The sequence below is a fragment of the Pararge aegeria genome, chromosome 18, assembly GCF_905163445.1.
Source record: "Pararge aegeria chromosome 18, ilParAegt1.1, whole genome shotgun sequence".
Classification (NCBI taxonomy): domain Eukaryota; kingdom Metazoa; phylum Arthropoda; class Insecta; order Lepidoptera; family Nymphalidae; genus Pararge; species Pararge aegeria.
In genome coordinates this window covers 6,848,527-6,862,937 of record NC_053197.1, presented here as the reverse complement: position 1 = coordinate 6,862,937, position 14,411 = coordinate 6,848,527, and the positions used below count along the sequence as shown (strand labels likewise).

Here is a 14,411-nt window from a genome sequence, read left to right as displayed (position 1 = left end):
TCCCATATAAATTTTCATTAACTATTCTACACAATTTATACCATGGTCATTTATACTTCATTGACTTGGCTACTGTGAAATTCGGAACGACCAACAAAAGACCTATTTCCAGCAGTGGACATCTGTTAAAGTGAATATGATGATGATTCCTTTCCCAAGGCTCGTAGCGTATAATACCTAGGTCTAATAGCCCACAACCTTAGATACTCAAAAATGCAAAAACATTATATCAACTGGTGATTCTAGAGATTAAGACTTTCAAACAAAGAAACAAAAACAGTCTTTATTATTATCAGGTATATTATTATAACCCGTGACTTTATCTGCGTTTTTTGAGGTTTTTGAAGAATCTCTTAGGAACAGTTTGTTTGTCCGGGCTTAAAATTATACAATGACGAACTCATGAAAGGACGTGATTTTTATCAATCGAAAATTTTGTAAAGAAGGTCTTATGGTTAAGCCGTAAAAAAGTGAATAATTCCATTTCAGTTAGAGTTTTATTATAAGTAAGTACCTTGTATCTAGGTAAAAGATAGATAGATTTATAAAAGCCTAAATTTGACTGCATTTGCGTTAGATTAAATGTTATGAAATAAATTCTATCCAATGAAATAATATGTGTTCAAATTAGTGGTCGATACAAACTCGGAGTCCTTGAGGACAAAATTTCCTATATTACCACGGAAGGCATTGTCGTTTTCGGAATATAATTCTGGCTGCAAGGAAACTGTCAGGGGAGCGTCAAGCTCGCTTGCAGTGTGATCAATCAATGTTACAAAGTCTACCGGCAAATTTGATACTGAAACCCCTAATATAAACCAAATAAAAATAGTTGGTAGGGGAACAAAAACCTATATACGTATACCTATATACATATTGACGGCCGACTGGCGCAGTGGGCAGCGACCCTGCTTTCTGAGTCCTAGGCCGTGGGTTCGATTCCCACAACTGGAAAATGCTTGTGTGATGAACTTGATTGTTTTTCAGTGTCTGGGTGTTTATCTGTATATAGGTATTGATGTGAATTATATTCATAAAAATATTTAACAGCTATCTTAGTACAAATAACACAAGCTGCGCTTACTTTGGGGCTAGATGGCGATGTGTGTATTGTCGTAGTATATTTTTTTTTATATCTCTCATATCCTATATAGTAAAAATATTTTTTATAAGTAAAAGTCTACTCAGATTTTTTCCTCAAAAGTTCATATACCAATGAATAGCAAGTTCACGGAATATCTTAGAAATTAAGTAATCAATTTTGAAAAGCGACCATTGTTCTAAATTCAAAATTTATTTAGGTTCTTTTAGTAGATCTATTTCATAAGCATTTTTGAAACGTCAAGTCTGCCAGTTTGTAGAACTCTACTAGCGGTTCGGAGGGCAGATTCTACCGAGAAGAAGCCGGCAAGAAACTCAACAGTTGCTCTTTTCTAACATCATCAGTTTAGAGTGATTTTCAAATTTCGCAGTCCTATTGAAAAAAATTAAATATTTTTACTACCGAAACTTGTTTATTCACTACAAGTTAACTCTTGACTGTTATGATGAATAAGACATGGTTCAGTTTAAGATTATAGCAAAAGTTACCATCCAAACGACTAAGACTGCTATGAGACTTAACTTTCCAGTACGATGCCTCATATATACCGATAAAATTTTAATACCTACTCTCCAAACTTCCTACTATATAGGCGACACTTAATAAAACTTTTCGTGAACCCCCATGGATTTGCATAAGGGTTGTAAAAGCTCATACATGCATAAGATATGCGGCGAAATAATATTTGTTTAAATTACCACACTCCCGACAGAATCCTCGCGCTTAGCTTTGTTGCAAATAAAAAGAGTTCCATTACTGGTCTTGAATCCAGAGGATTTGCCAGGTTAAGGATCCAGCACTTTTATTACAAAAGAGCGCTCCAGATATGTTTTTTTTTTTTTTTTTTTTCTTTATTTGTTTTACCAACAGCTTTACATTTCAAAAAAACAATTTAAACTAGCTTATACTGTATGAAGACAAAATGTTAATCTACTTACAGGTAAACACCGCATGCAATAAATAGCGTTAAACTAGCTTACAACTGCACAAACAAGATGAAAGTGTATACAGTGTAGGAAGGGAAAAAAAAAGATTAAATTATTATACTTTGCTTAAAGCTAATTCCATTGATCTCCGGAATTCGGCCAGAGAACCACAATGTATATCTACGTTAGGTATATCATTACCTTTCCATATCTAGATGTTGAACTGCCCTTTTGGTCTAGTTAGCAGGATTATCCACAGATCACAGGATCCTCGGGTGATCCGTGCCATATTTTATCCGCGTACACTGTCTAAATGGCTAGTTATAAAGAAAGTTCTTGAAAAATACTGATCTTTATTAGGTAAAATAAAAAAAGTCTGCGAAACTATGCACCTATCTTTACCTCATAAGTGAACCACAATAACGCATTTTACATAGAAAAGAGATTAAAATGTGATGTTCAATCTACATTTTTAGACATCCTTATTCCTAAAACATATAAATCCTTACTTTAACAGTCAGTTTATTATAAAGACAATCTTATGGAGATATACCTTGCCCTGAGCAGTTATATAATACTATATGTGCCCTGCGGCTTCGCCCGCGTAGGGAGGCAGCGTACTGCTACACCTATAGTCATATATGAGATTTTGAGAATTTTTCAGAAACATTTCTGTTCTTACGTAATTTTTTTTTCAATGAAAAGTATACTATATTATTTCTAATACCTCCAAGAATATGTATAAAAAGTTTCATGAAGATCGGTTCAGTAGTTTTTGGGTGAAAGCGTAACAAACAAACTTACATTCACATTTATGATATTACTAGGGATAGGGATAGGGATAGGGATAGGGATAGTATAGTATAGTATAGTATAGTATAGTATAGTATAGTGTAGTATAGTATAGTATAGTATAGTATAGTATAGTATAGTATAGTATAGTATAGTAAGGATTATTTGGTAGGATAGTATGAGGCAATGAAAAATTAATAATCCGGCCCACTACGGCCACAGGTCTCCTCTTAGGATGAAAAGGGGTTTAGGCCAGCACCGGGCAAATGCGGTTTGGTAGACTTCACACGCCTTTATGGACAACTCACAGGCATGCAGGTGACCTTACGATGTTTTCCTTCACCGTTTAAGTAAGTGCTATTTTAATTGATTTTAATTCATAATAACGCATATAACTCTAAATAGTAAGTGGCGCATGCCGGGGATCGAACTTGATGGGTCTCCCGTTAGGTACGATAAACCCCTTAACACTAGACTAACACCGCTTAATAAAAAATTCTGTAACTGTAAATGATAATAGTTGTGATGCTGTGATTCTATCAATGTTAATATCAGCAGAAACTCAGCGTTCCTAGGCATTAATCTCGGAGCTGTCGCAGCCCAGGTCACGTAGCAAGCATTAGTTCAGCATTTACTGGCAACTCTCTAATGGCGTGAACCGAACGTGCCGGCAACGGATAATTAAATTGAGCAATTTGTATGCATTACGATGACATGTATCTTCGGAAAAGTTTCATTTATTAATATATAAAATTAAAAATTCATTTATTTCAAGAACGCCCAGTTTATAAGCAGTTTTGAAACGTCAACTCAGTCTGTTTGTTGTGACTCTACCACCGGTTCGGAAGGCAGATTCCACCGAGAAGAGCCGGCAAGAAACTCAGCAGATTGCACTTTTTCAACATCATTTTACAGTTTACAATCTTTAAAATTTTCTATATTGTGAGAGATGAGAGCTAAGCCCGCTTCCAAACAGCCTTGTCGTCAAGAAATTCATCAGTCGGATGGCACAGTATCGAAAATTTTCAACGATGTATTTATTTTGACAGCGAGATTGAATTGGGTCATTTCCATTCAGATTTACAGTAGTAACATAATGCGAATCATAAACAGCAATGTTGCAATACTGTTTTCTGAGGGGCATGGTTGTCGGTGTAGGTACTGGCACATGAAGCCTAAGGTTGATGGACTAGATGGACTAGATGCTCTAGTTTCATATCTTAATATAAATTTACTGGAAGATGGTGATAACAAAAAAATAATTTACCCGGCAAATTTTGTTGTGGGCTCTTCTTAGACCAGGGCGCGTTTGGACCCCTGGTAGTTTTAGATTTAACTTGGCGAACGAAGTTTTCACCGTCCCCTTACATTAATGTAAACAAATATGTATGAACGCTTCATAAGTGCCTGTGATAGGCCTACATGAATAAAGAAATTTTGAATTTGAAATTTGAATTTGAATTTGAATTTTGAATTCGGACAAAGGGCTGCATGTTGCAGAAAGTGTTTCTTGCATGCCAGAGTGTTGCTGTCTGTATAAGCGATGGTTTTCCTCTAACCCATCTCATGTGCCATCTGCTTTCGCTTTGTCCGCAAATTATTTCTATAAAAATAATAAACTAAGTTAAAGGCAGTGGCGTGCACAGGAATTTGGACCACGGTAAGTATAAAGCAGGAAAATGGCATAGAATGAAATCCTCCTCTGTTGCCAGTTATACGAAAATGTTAGGGTAGGCAGCGCTTCTGTGCATGTATGAAGTGCACGCCACTGGTTAGAGGAATGTAAAGGAAAAAGTCGCTACTGACATAGTAATCTGCACCTTCCTGGCTCCTGCCTTCAGACGTTGGTTATGGCGTATATTACGCCATAACCGTCTGAAGCTGGGCTGCCGTGGGACGCAGAGGGTCTTTAGCCAGTGCAAGCATAAAATAGGGAGACGGCATAAAATGAATAAATCCTCCACCTATACGAGTTTTATAAAAACGCTATGGCAATCAGTGCTTTTGTGCGTGTATCAACAACGAAAAGTTAGCGAACTTAATTAAGTGTTGACGTACATCTTATTGGAGCATCGTGGTGGGTCTATGGCATAAAACCCCCTTTCCTATGAGAGAGATGTACCCAGCAGTGGGAAGTTAATAGACTAAGGATGCTGATCGTTAATCTGTCAAATTTGATAAAAAAATTATTTTATTATGACTTTTGTTCCTCGATATAATACTATCATGGTTTTTTTAAATTCCACTACAAGTAAGCTCCTGAAATCCATACGGGTGTCAACTTATCATGCAGTCTATGACGACGGGGTTACCTGTTAGGGGTTATGACAGTTATATTAAACCCAAACACCTAATCAGTTTCTACGCACGTTTCTGTCGGTAGGGTGGTAACTAGACACGGACGAAGCCAGACAAAAATGTGTGGTGGGAGGCTTGGATACGTTAGTTTCCACAAGAAGTTACTGTAAAGAATTGTTCACATAAAAGCCGCCGTTGCGGTTTTATTGTCGGTGAATGAGAAAGTCAAAAAAACTTTGGCAGCACAAAATTGTCTAAAAGTCTCTGATACATAGCAACAAGTCACCAGGACACACAACCGGACGCTAGTCGCGCAACAGAATAAAGTCACGTTGAGGTGGGCTTAGACAGCTACGTCGTATATCTGGGCCACGTTCATACAAGCGATAACAACTTCAGCGTGATCGGAAATGTCGCCTGAAGACGAGGCATTTGTTGCGTAAAAATGTCCTAGGTACGCGATAATACCTACGTGTCAGTTTCTTCTGGAGAAGTATTGACAACGTTGAAACGACTTTTGACGTTAACTGCATCTCACCTTCGTTAAGCGGTTAGTTTGGTTTCATAAGAAAAATGTAGCTCCAGTAACGAATTATAAAAAGTATATAACTTAAACGTAGGTACATGAATCCAAAAAAGGTGAACAGATTTTAATTTTGCATCAATTTAATTTTTTTTTCGCGCTCTGTTCCGCAGACGTGTGCAGCGGGCCGAGTAGTCAAGAAGAAAAAGAAAGAAACAAAAGCGAGGTGCAGACGAAGGAACTTTTTTAAACGTAAAGAGACGTGACCGTAAAAGAAAGTTAAAAAAGAACAATAACAAAATAATTTGCAATTTTATTATTAACCTGACCCGGAACCCTTATTATTATATGTTATTATAAGTTTCCAAAATTTTAGGCATCAACTTTCAATGACTATTCTCCCATAAGTTTAAATTTATTATAATATACGTACCTATATAAAAAGCACATTTTCTTACGACTTTCTGGCCCTTTTTGAGCTTGACTCAAAATTTGATATTAAGTAGAAGAAATAAAACTTGATAACCGAATTGAAACCTTCGAAATGAATCCGTCATTTTTAATTAAACACCGTCCAGCGAAAAGGTAAGGAATAATTTACGGGTAGACTACACTGTGAGTAATTAGAGCCTACCACTCACTGTCCACGTTGATGATTTATGGGGGAAAGTTTTAACTTTTCCTTTTTTAACAACTGCGCCCCTAATATAAGATTTCTGGTAATTTACTTCCATACTAATGTTATAAATGCATAAGTGTGCCTGTCTGCTTGTTTGTTTGATTTAACCTATGATCGTCTCAATCATTGAACCGATCTTGATGAAATTTGGCACAGAAATAGCAGGTCCTATGCTAGAGATGAACAATTGTTATTCATAGGATAATATTGTCTTAGCGAAATATTGCATTGGAATAGTTAGCAAAATTAAAAAATTCAAAATTCATGTATTTCAAGTAAGCCTAGTTCCTCATCACTTTTGAAACGTTAACGTGTAGTCTGTTTGTACTCTACCATCCGTTCGAAATGTGGATTCTAGCGAAAAAACCGAAACTTAGCAGATTGCTCTTTTTCAACATCATTTCACTGTTTACAACTAACAAATTTTCTACGGCCTACTTCTAAGCAGCCCTGACGTGAAGAATTTCATCAATCGTATAGTATCCACGATTTATTAAATGTGTTTTAAAACATAGTTTAAAATTATGCGTTAAATTGCAACTTGGAGCTCAATTGCATCCTGGAGCTCGACGTAGAACGCAGGAAAATAAAGTGATCGTGCAGGTATTTTAAAAATTCAAAATAATGCGGACGACGTCGCAGAAATTATACATACTATACATAAGAATCAATCCTGCAGACAGACAATTCCTTGATCTTTTCTTGAAGGGTTCTAAAAATTCAAATTCAAATTCAAAAATATTTTATTCATGTAGACCTTATTACAGGCACTTATGAAATGTTCATACAATTAACATGTTACATTAATGTTATTGATGGTGATAACTGTATTCGTTAACTTATAACTAAAGCTAGGAGGGTTCCAAACGCGCCCTGGTCTAAGAAGAGCCCACAACAAAGCCAGGTAAAAAAAATTTACTACTCATGAAAGTAGTATGAGTAAGTATTTTACTGCTATGTCCACTTGCAAAGTATTCAATAATAATAATATTAGTAACTCTTTTATTTGGCAAAAAAAGCTACACTTAGCATAATAGCAATTTATAAAAGAGTGCAGAAAACTTAAAATAACTTTGAATGAGTAAAAGAATACAATTAAATAAACTAGTAAGAAATACACAGAAAACCTAAAATAAAATAAAAAATTGTGTGACGACAGCGATAGAATATGTTACGTAAGTAGGTAACGTGTTGTTGTGTTATTCCCAAACAGAGAATCGCCACAGTAGTAGCAGTTTAGCATTTACATCAGTCTTCCCATTTTCCTGGCCATCTTTTTTTTGTTTGTCCAGCATTACATTTTTTAAGTCTGATGATGTAATTATATTGCCTTAAAACCTTTCTGGGCAGCGATCTAGTTTATTCATATTTTCTTTAAAAACCTGTTTAAAACTAACTATAACAACAAGATATTTGAATCACCCGAAACGGAACTTCCTGTGTATCCTGTACATCTAACGACTGTGGAGTGAAATCTGTTAGCGACTCCTCTATGTTTGCAACTGGCACTTCTCACGGTACGCAAGCGATTTGCTCAATTTATGGCCTTTTTAACCGGATGCTCTCCGCGCAGGTGTCGATAATGGTTTCTTGTGATGCTTTTTCCCTTTTCATGTAGGAGCTACCGGAATATTTCCTTTTGAAAACAAACTGTGATACTACGAAAAATTATATTCGGTACTGGAATATTTGTGTTCATTTAAGATTAATGAATCTATCTTTTTTATATTTTACAATTTTAGTTAAATATTATTATCATTCTGTCGTAGAAGTTTACCAAGAATCATAATTTTTAATAGTTTTTCGTCGAATACTTATTTTAGTTTTTATTTTTTTACCGGAGATAATAATGATAATGCTGCTTATGGTGCGCGGCCCGCGCACGTCTCTCTTTACACTCCCGGGATGTTGCTATCTCAAGAACTTTTTCCCATTTTATGCAACTGCTAAATGGGGTGAAGTGATTTACAGTTTGTTCCAAAAACACCACATTATTAGTCGTTTTTGTATGTTTTCAATTCTGTGAAGAAAGCATGCTTTATATACCTATAATTGTTTTTTTAATGATAATAAGTAGCCAGAAATTGTAATTCTGACACTGTTTAATTTTTTTTGAATGTCGTTACAGTGAATTGTTAGTGTGTTTTATAAATAGAATAATAAATAGAAATAGAATCTGCAGCTTATCAAAATATTTCAGCAACCAAACCCGGACTACGGTTGAATTGTCAAATACACTAACCAATATACAAGCAAGGAATAAGACCTCCTAACTATTCTTTTAGATATTAATAATAATAATAATAATAATAATCTTTATTGAAAGGTATAAACCCAGTTATTAGAATATAAAAAGATAAATTAAATAACAAAATAATAATAATAAGTAACAGTATTGCAATATAAAAATATTGCAAACTCACGTCCGTCATAATAATAATCATTAATTACATAGTTCGTCATAGTTTATGGGTTTTCTTATACCTAACCTTTACAAAATCACTACAGTTTATTTTCTATTTGCCTCACGGTGCACCGAAAGCCAGTGCTTGAAAATCGAGCAGTCCAGACCCTCTGCCAACGTTCTTAGGATTTCATTATCGGAGGCTCGCAAACGACTCCAATATTGCATGCATCATCAATATTACAGTCCACAGCTGAAGTAAAGGCTTGTCTCAACGGGCCGGTTTTCCCAAAGTCACCACGTTGGACAGACGGTTTGGTGATCGCAGTAGATGGCAGCAATTATTCATGGTCTTGCGTTGTGGTGGCATGGTGAGAAACAACACAATTGAACTATCATAGAAATGAAATGGCTGACGATAAATTTCCATAAAAACTTTGTACTAAAATTTCAGAGACAACAGTTGTAGGTACCGGTGTATTTTCAACGTTCATTGTTTAAGATTGCATTAAAACTTAAGAGCTGCGCTAAAGCGAAATCTCTATGACAAAAAAATATTTTTTCCCTCCCGAGTTTTATTCTCCTCATAAAATCAACTTTCAAACGAGGAAAGTTTGCGGTAATGAATGAACAGGCTAGGAAAAATATAAAAATACTTACTTTGTGAATTTTTATTACATAAACTGTTTTGTAATTAACAGTACCACGCTTCGCTGCTGAGCTTCGTGGACTGTTCATATTTATTCTGTGGCTTTGTAAAACGATAATGGGCTGATTTTTCTATAAGTAGACAAACGTTATAATTATCAATTAAATTATCTAAGAACAAAGAATACATCAATGAATACAAATATAATCCACTTACTCAATACTCATCACCTATTTTTTATTTTATTTAAATATTATCTTTATTTAAAAATTTTTAATTTAAATGTTATCTTTTTTGTGTGAACTTTTTTATTTCTGGTATCACCAAGAAATCGCAGAATTCCGGAATTTAAAATCAGACTAGATTTTTTGTATGAATTTGAGAGGTTAGACACAAATTATGTATTTAAATAAATAGCTATACTTGCAGTAGCTTCAAAGCATCAGTAGGTAGGGCGTTTGCATGGTCTGTCAATTATAACTATAAAAAATGCATATAGTCCACGAAAAATACAGAACTCATTTGTCAATTCAATGTGAGGTATTTGGCATATGCTTTAATTATAATATAATTCTTGATGTAATTTTAGGTCTACTATAAAATTGATGTATTTCTTAAAAGCATCCAGCATTACATTCATCGCCCATAAGATATAAAAATAAATGTTAAATTGTAAATTTTTGATGTTTAGTTGATGTTTGAAAACACCTGCTGCGTTTGTTGCCAATGGCAGATTCACCACTCAAAGACTTGACGTTTCGAAGGGGCTTATAGAGCAAGCCAATGTAAAATAAATGAATTTTGAATTATTTTACTTTTTTTCCCAATTTAACCGTCATAGAGATGGAATTTTAAAACGTTGAATAGCTTTAAAAGTTCTACTATTTATAAATCCGATTGCTAGTTCCAGGGATTAGCGCGTTGATACAGACAAACAACCATTTTGCGCCATAAAATGAACAATGACCAATTCTTTGCATGAGAAGCGTTGAATGATACAAAAACTATAAATAATTTTTATAATGAAACCAAAATATTTTCAAAATTTTATTTCTAATTCTTTGGCATACGTATAAATCTTTAAAAAAAACAAATCTTTCTAACATTGTAAGTAGGTACCGAAAAATGTGATTAAAATATTATTAAAGTATCCGCTTAATATGTTATTTAATGGCATTCTGTACATAAAAAAGATAAAATAATTTAATAACTGGTATATACTAGAATAAAATTAATAATAAAAAATAGTATTAAAGTGAAAATCATTTATATATCTACACGAAACTCTACCACGTACGTAATGAAACTTTACTTAAATATACAATATAATTAAATAAATACACTGATCCACTTTATTAAACATAAATTGTAAATTACAATTTTTTTAATAACTTAACTAAAAATTTGTTTCAACAACAACAAAAACATTGTAAGTATTCTATGGGTAACTTTAAAGTCCATACATATTTTGAATTTTTACTGCCTCTATGAGACAAAAATGAAAAAAAATCGGAATTTCTTCTAGAAAAATTATTATTTTGCTCCTTTTAGTAAACTGGCTTCATACCAAAGCTTCAAAAACTTTATACCACTTCTCCTCCCACAGACTGCATTCTGTTAGATATAGCATAAAAGATTTTAAAACAAATTTCATCAACGTTCAGACTTTTACAGTATCATATAGTTGCTAAGATTTCTACTTTCATTTTGTACGATTTGGGTTGATTCCGCTTGTAACTATGCATTAGGTATGCAAACCTCCATGCATCCTCCACAGTAGACAACAATGTTTCCCTTGAGACCACTTTCAACACAAACTAACAATATAACTATTAATTATTCACGTTATAGCTGGTCGCACATCTATTAGCACCGCCTGTTTATCCCGAGAAATAAAAGCGCTTTTGACTTACACAAAAAGATAAGTATTTTCATATTATTTAATTTACATTATAGTGTGTTTAATATTTCAGGCGACATATTTTCTTAGTTTTTTGTATTTTGTTAGTCTTTAAAATAAATTGTATTTTAATATCTAAATATATTTTTATTTTTTATATATAAAATATATTTTTCTTGATATTATAATAACTGTTCAACTCCACGTTATTGTCACATAAATATCGTTTTAGAATTATAAAAATTAGCATGTTAAAATCTGCATTACTTTAAGCAACTGTTGATAAAATAAAATAAATTACATTGAAATGAATTTTAAGCGTATAATAATTAAAATTAACTTGAGCTCAAGAATATTTGCGTCATGTGCTGGCCACGGGACAAATCGCGTCGTGTGAATTTCAAGCGAAGTGAATAAATGGATGGTATAATATATATATTATATAGGCATATAGTACCCACAGCCATATCGCTGCTGCCTCGTGTCATAGTAGGTATATTTGTTTCAGTCTTCCCTAGACGCTTCGCCGGTCGCGTCGCGCGTCCCGTAGCCATAACCTAAACGAAATGAGACGCGCGTTGATAGATGTACGATCAGCTTAATGTTTTATTTATAAACTCATATTACTATACAGCGGAATGTTTTCCGGTTATAACGCCGGTCGTCTTATTGTATTCGTATTCCCTGTGTCCATTGCTCGCTCGCTTTTGTACATCGTTGGGTTCCGGAATTTCCTTAAGAAGGCCTTTCCGGTCTCTAGAAAACAATTGTTTTCAATAGAATATATTATATAAACAAAATAAATAAAAACGTTGACAAGCTACTTGGCTCACATTATAATTTTAATACCTACAATCCATAGATCTATAGGTTCGTGTGTTTGTGTGAACATAATCTAACCAAAGCACTTTCAATCTTTTTTAGTAGCCCACCAGCCAAACCAAAGAATTAGACCTAGCTTATTTTGACGATAAATTTTGTGCGGTTAAAAAAAATCGAAAACCATCATACCTTTTGGTAAGCTCAACGTGAACTGTATTAAAGTTATCCTTAAATATTTATTATATATTGGAAAAAATACCAAAACCCAATGTTAATTTGAAATAAAGCAAACTAAAAACAATCACAAAAAAAGCTTTTTTAATTTTTAATAACATTTGTCAGCCTAAATTCAACACTTTACCTAAAGAGAGTTGGGGCCACTTTTTACCGTTTATTCGCTTAGGAATCTGTCAAAATAATCTTCATTTAGTTATTCTTTCTCAAAACTTGCATAAATATTCGGGACCCTAATGGTCCGAAGGCATTTTTTTCAAGAGGGTAAGGTACATAGGTGATCAGCCCCGTACCTCAAAGGACTTGAACGTAGGTCCCCGTAATTATCAGGTATCACGTATTTTAATAGTTAAAACCCATCCATAGCTCTCCTTTGAGGAGAAGAGAAAATAAAAGACCTGTTGACGTCCAATAGTGAAACATTAACGGTCCAGAAATGATGATGACGATGAAAACAAATGCGCGATTCTACTCGCATATTTCATCACTTTTTCAAATTCTAGGTTACTAAATAAATTAAATCCTTTTTTTTTTTTAACAAGGAAGTTTGAAATAAAAGTAAGGTTTTATTAAATTAAAGGAGTCACACAACAAACTAACCTTGAATTTAAACTCACTTCTCTTTGGTTCTTCTTCTTCTTTTGACAGCAATGAGCAATGATGCCTTGTCTTCGCCACAGTAATAAAAGTACATCTAATAATACCAGGCAAAGGAATACTATTACTATGGATATTCCGATTAAAGCACCAGCAGATAAGAGATTTTCTTCTTCAGCTAAAATTAAATTATATTATTTACATAACATTTGAAACTGTTTAACCAAAAACAAATTTACAAATCCAAGAAATAAAGACTAAAATAAACAGAGTTGATCTTCTGACTATCAAACTCAAAACTTTTTTACCAATAGTTAGAACACTTTAATCCTAGAATGTTTTGAGTACCTTCAAATAATATCGCAATGTAACGCTTACTATTTATTGATTAATAAACGCAGCGTCCACAAATACAAACTAAATATCACTTCATGTAATTAAAGATTAAATGTATCATATTATATAATATAATCTAAAACTTTCCTGAGTTGTAGGAATGTGTCACAAACGCAGGCAAAATTTTAACAAAACCAAAGGCAAATCATACAGCGCAGTTCAACTGCGATGTATTTTTTGCCTTGAACTAACTAGAGATTTAATAAATAAAGCAAAGTATCCAGTATACTAAAACACAAATAAAAATGCAGTGCAGATTTCATAAGATAAAGACATCCAACGGATTTATAAATCCTTCGCATGCAGTCCAAGTTGTAACAAATCTTTAAATATACCTAATGCTAATAGATTTTTTTTGCGTGCAAATAATATGCTAGTTAGCTAGGTAGGCTTACCTGGTACTGTAAACGTTATATGCGCAGGAGTCGATGATCCGTTCGAATTGTGGGCAACTAATTCAAGATAGTAAGTTGTGTTAGAATCTAATTCATCTAACTGAAATTCTGCAGCTGGTTCGATCGTCTTATCTTTACATACCTCCTCCTCAATAACACCGTTGTTCATCTAAAAAGGTAAAACTATTAAGTACTTAAGTTTTAGTAAAGGTTATAATTAGGATTGATGAAATCAGTTAAATATTAAAGCAACGATTGTTTTTTAAAAACAGTTTGTTTGTGTGTTTTAAAAAACTATTAAAATAACCTGATTTTTCAATTTCAACATATTTTTCAGTACAATTATTTCTTAAAAGAATTCTTTTTACTTGCTATGAATATCAAGGCGACTAAAAGGATTAATTTACTTTCACTCTGTTGGTCTAGATATAAAAGGATTTAAATCTAGGTTTTATTCTGTGCTCTACTTTGCTATAATCGGTTTAAACAGCAAAGGTTTTTGTGCTGATTTATTTTATTCAATTAACGCTCTATTTTTTTTTTCAGAGTTAAAATAGTATTTGCTATAATTAAATGAAGTTAACCGTCATTTTCTTTTAAACAATTTTTAAATAAAACATTCATTATTATTTAATACATTTACATTCCTTTAATATTTTTTTAATACAGATTCCATTTATACTCAGTTAACAAC

At 33.3% G+C, this 14,411-nt stretch overlaps 1 protein-coding gene across 3 annotated transcripts in view; it reads right to left on the bottom strand.

Annotated features, from left to right (window-relative positions):
• Nucleotides 1-11,467: 11,467 nt before the first annotated feature.
• Nucleotides 11,468-14,411, bottom strand: part of LOC120631649 (fasciclin-2-like) — a 28,061-nt gene continuing 25,117 nt past the window's right edge. For 2 of the 3 annotated variants that reach the window (XM_039901309.1, XM_039901310.1), the window contains exons 14-16: nt 13,718-13,886; nt 12,930-13,104; nt 11,468-12,029 (exon numbers count right to left, since the gene is read on the bottom strand). In XM_039901309.1, coding sequence (XP_039757243.1) covers nt 11,900-12,029; nt 12,930-13,104; nt 13,718-13,886 — 474 coding nt within the window. In that variant the 3' untranslated portion in view covers nt 11,468-11,899. Of the gene's footprint in view, nt 12,030-12,456; nt 12,503-12,929; nt 13,105-13,717; nt 13,887-14,411 lie in introns of all 3 variants that reach the window. The other variant, XM_039901311.1, reaches the window with a different exon arrangement.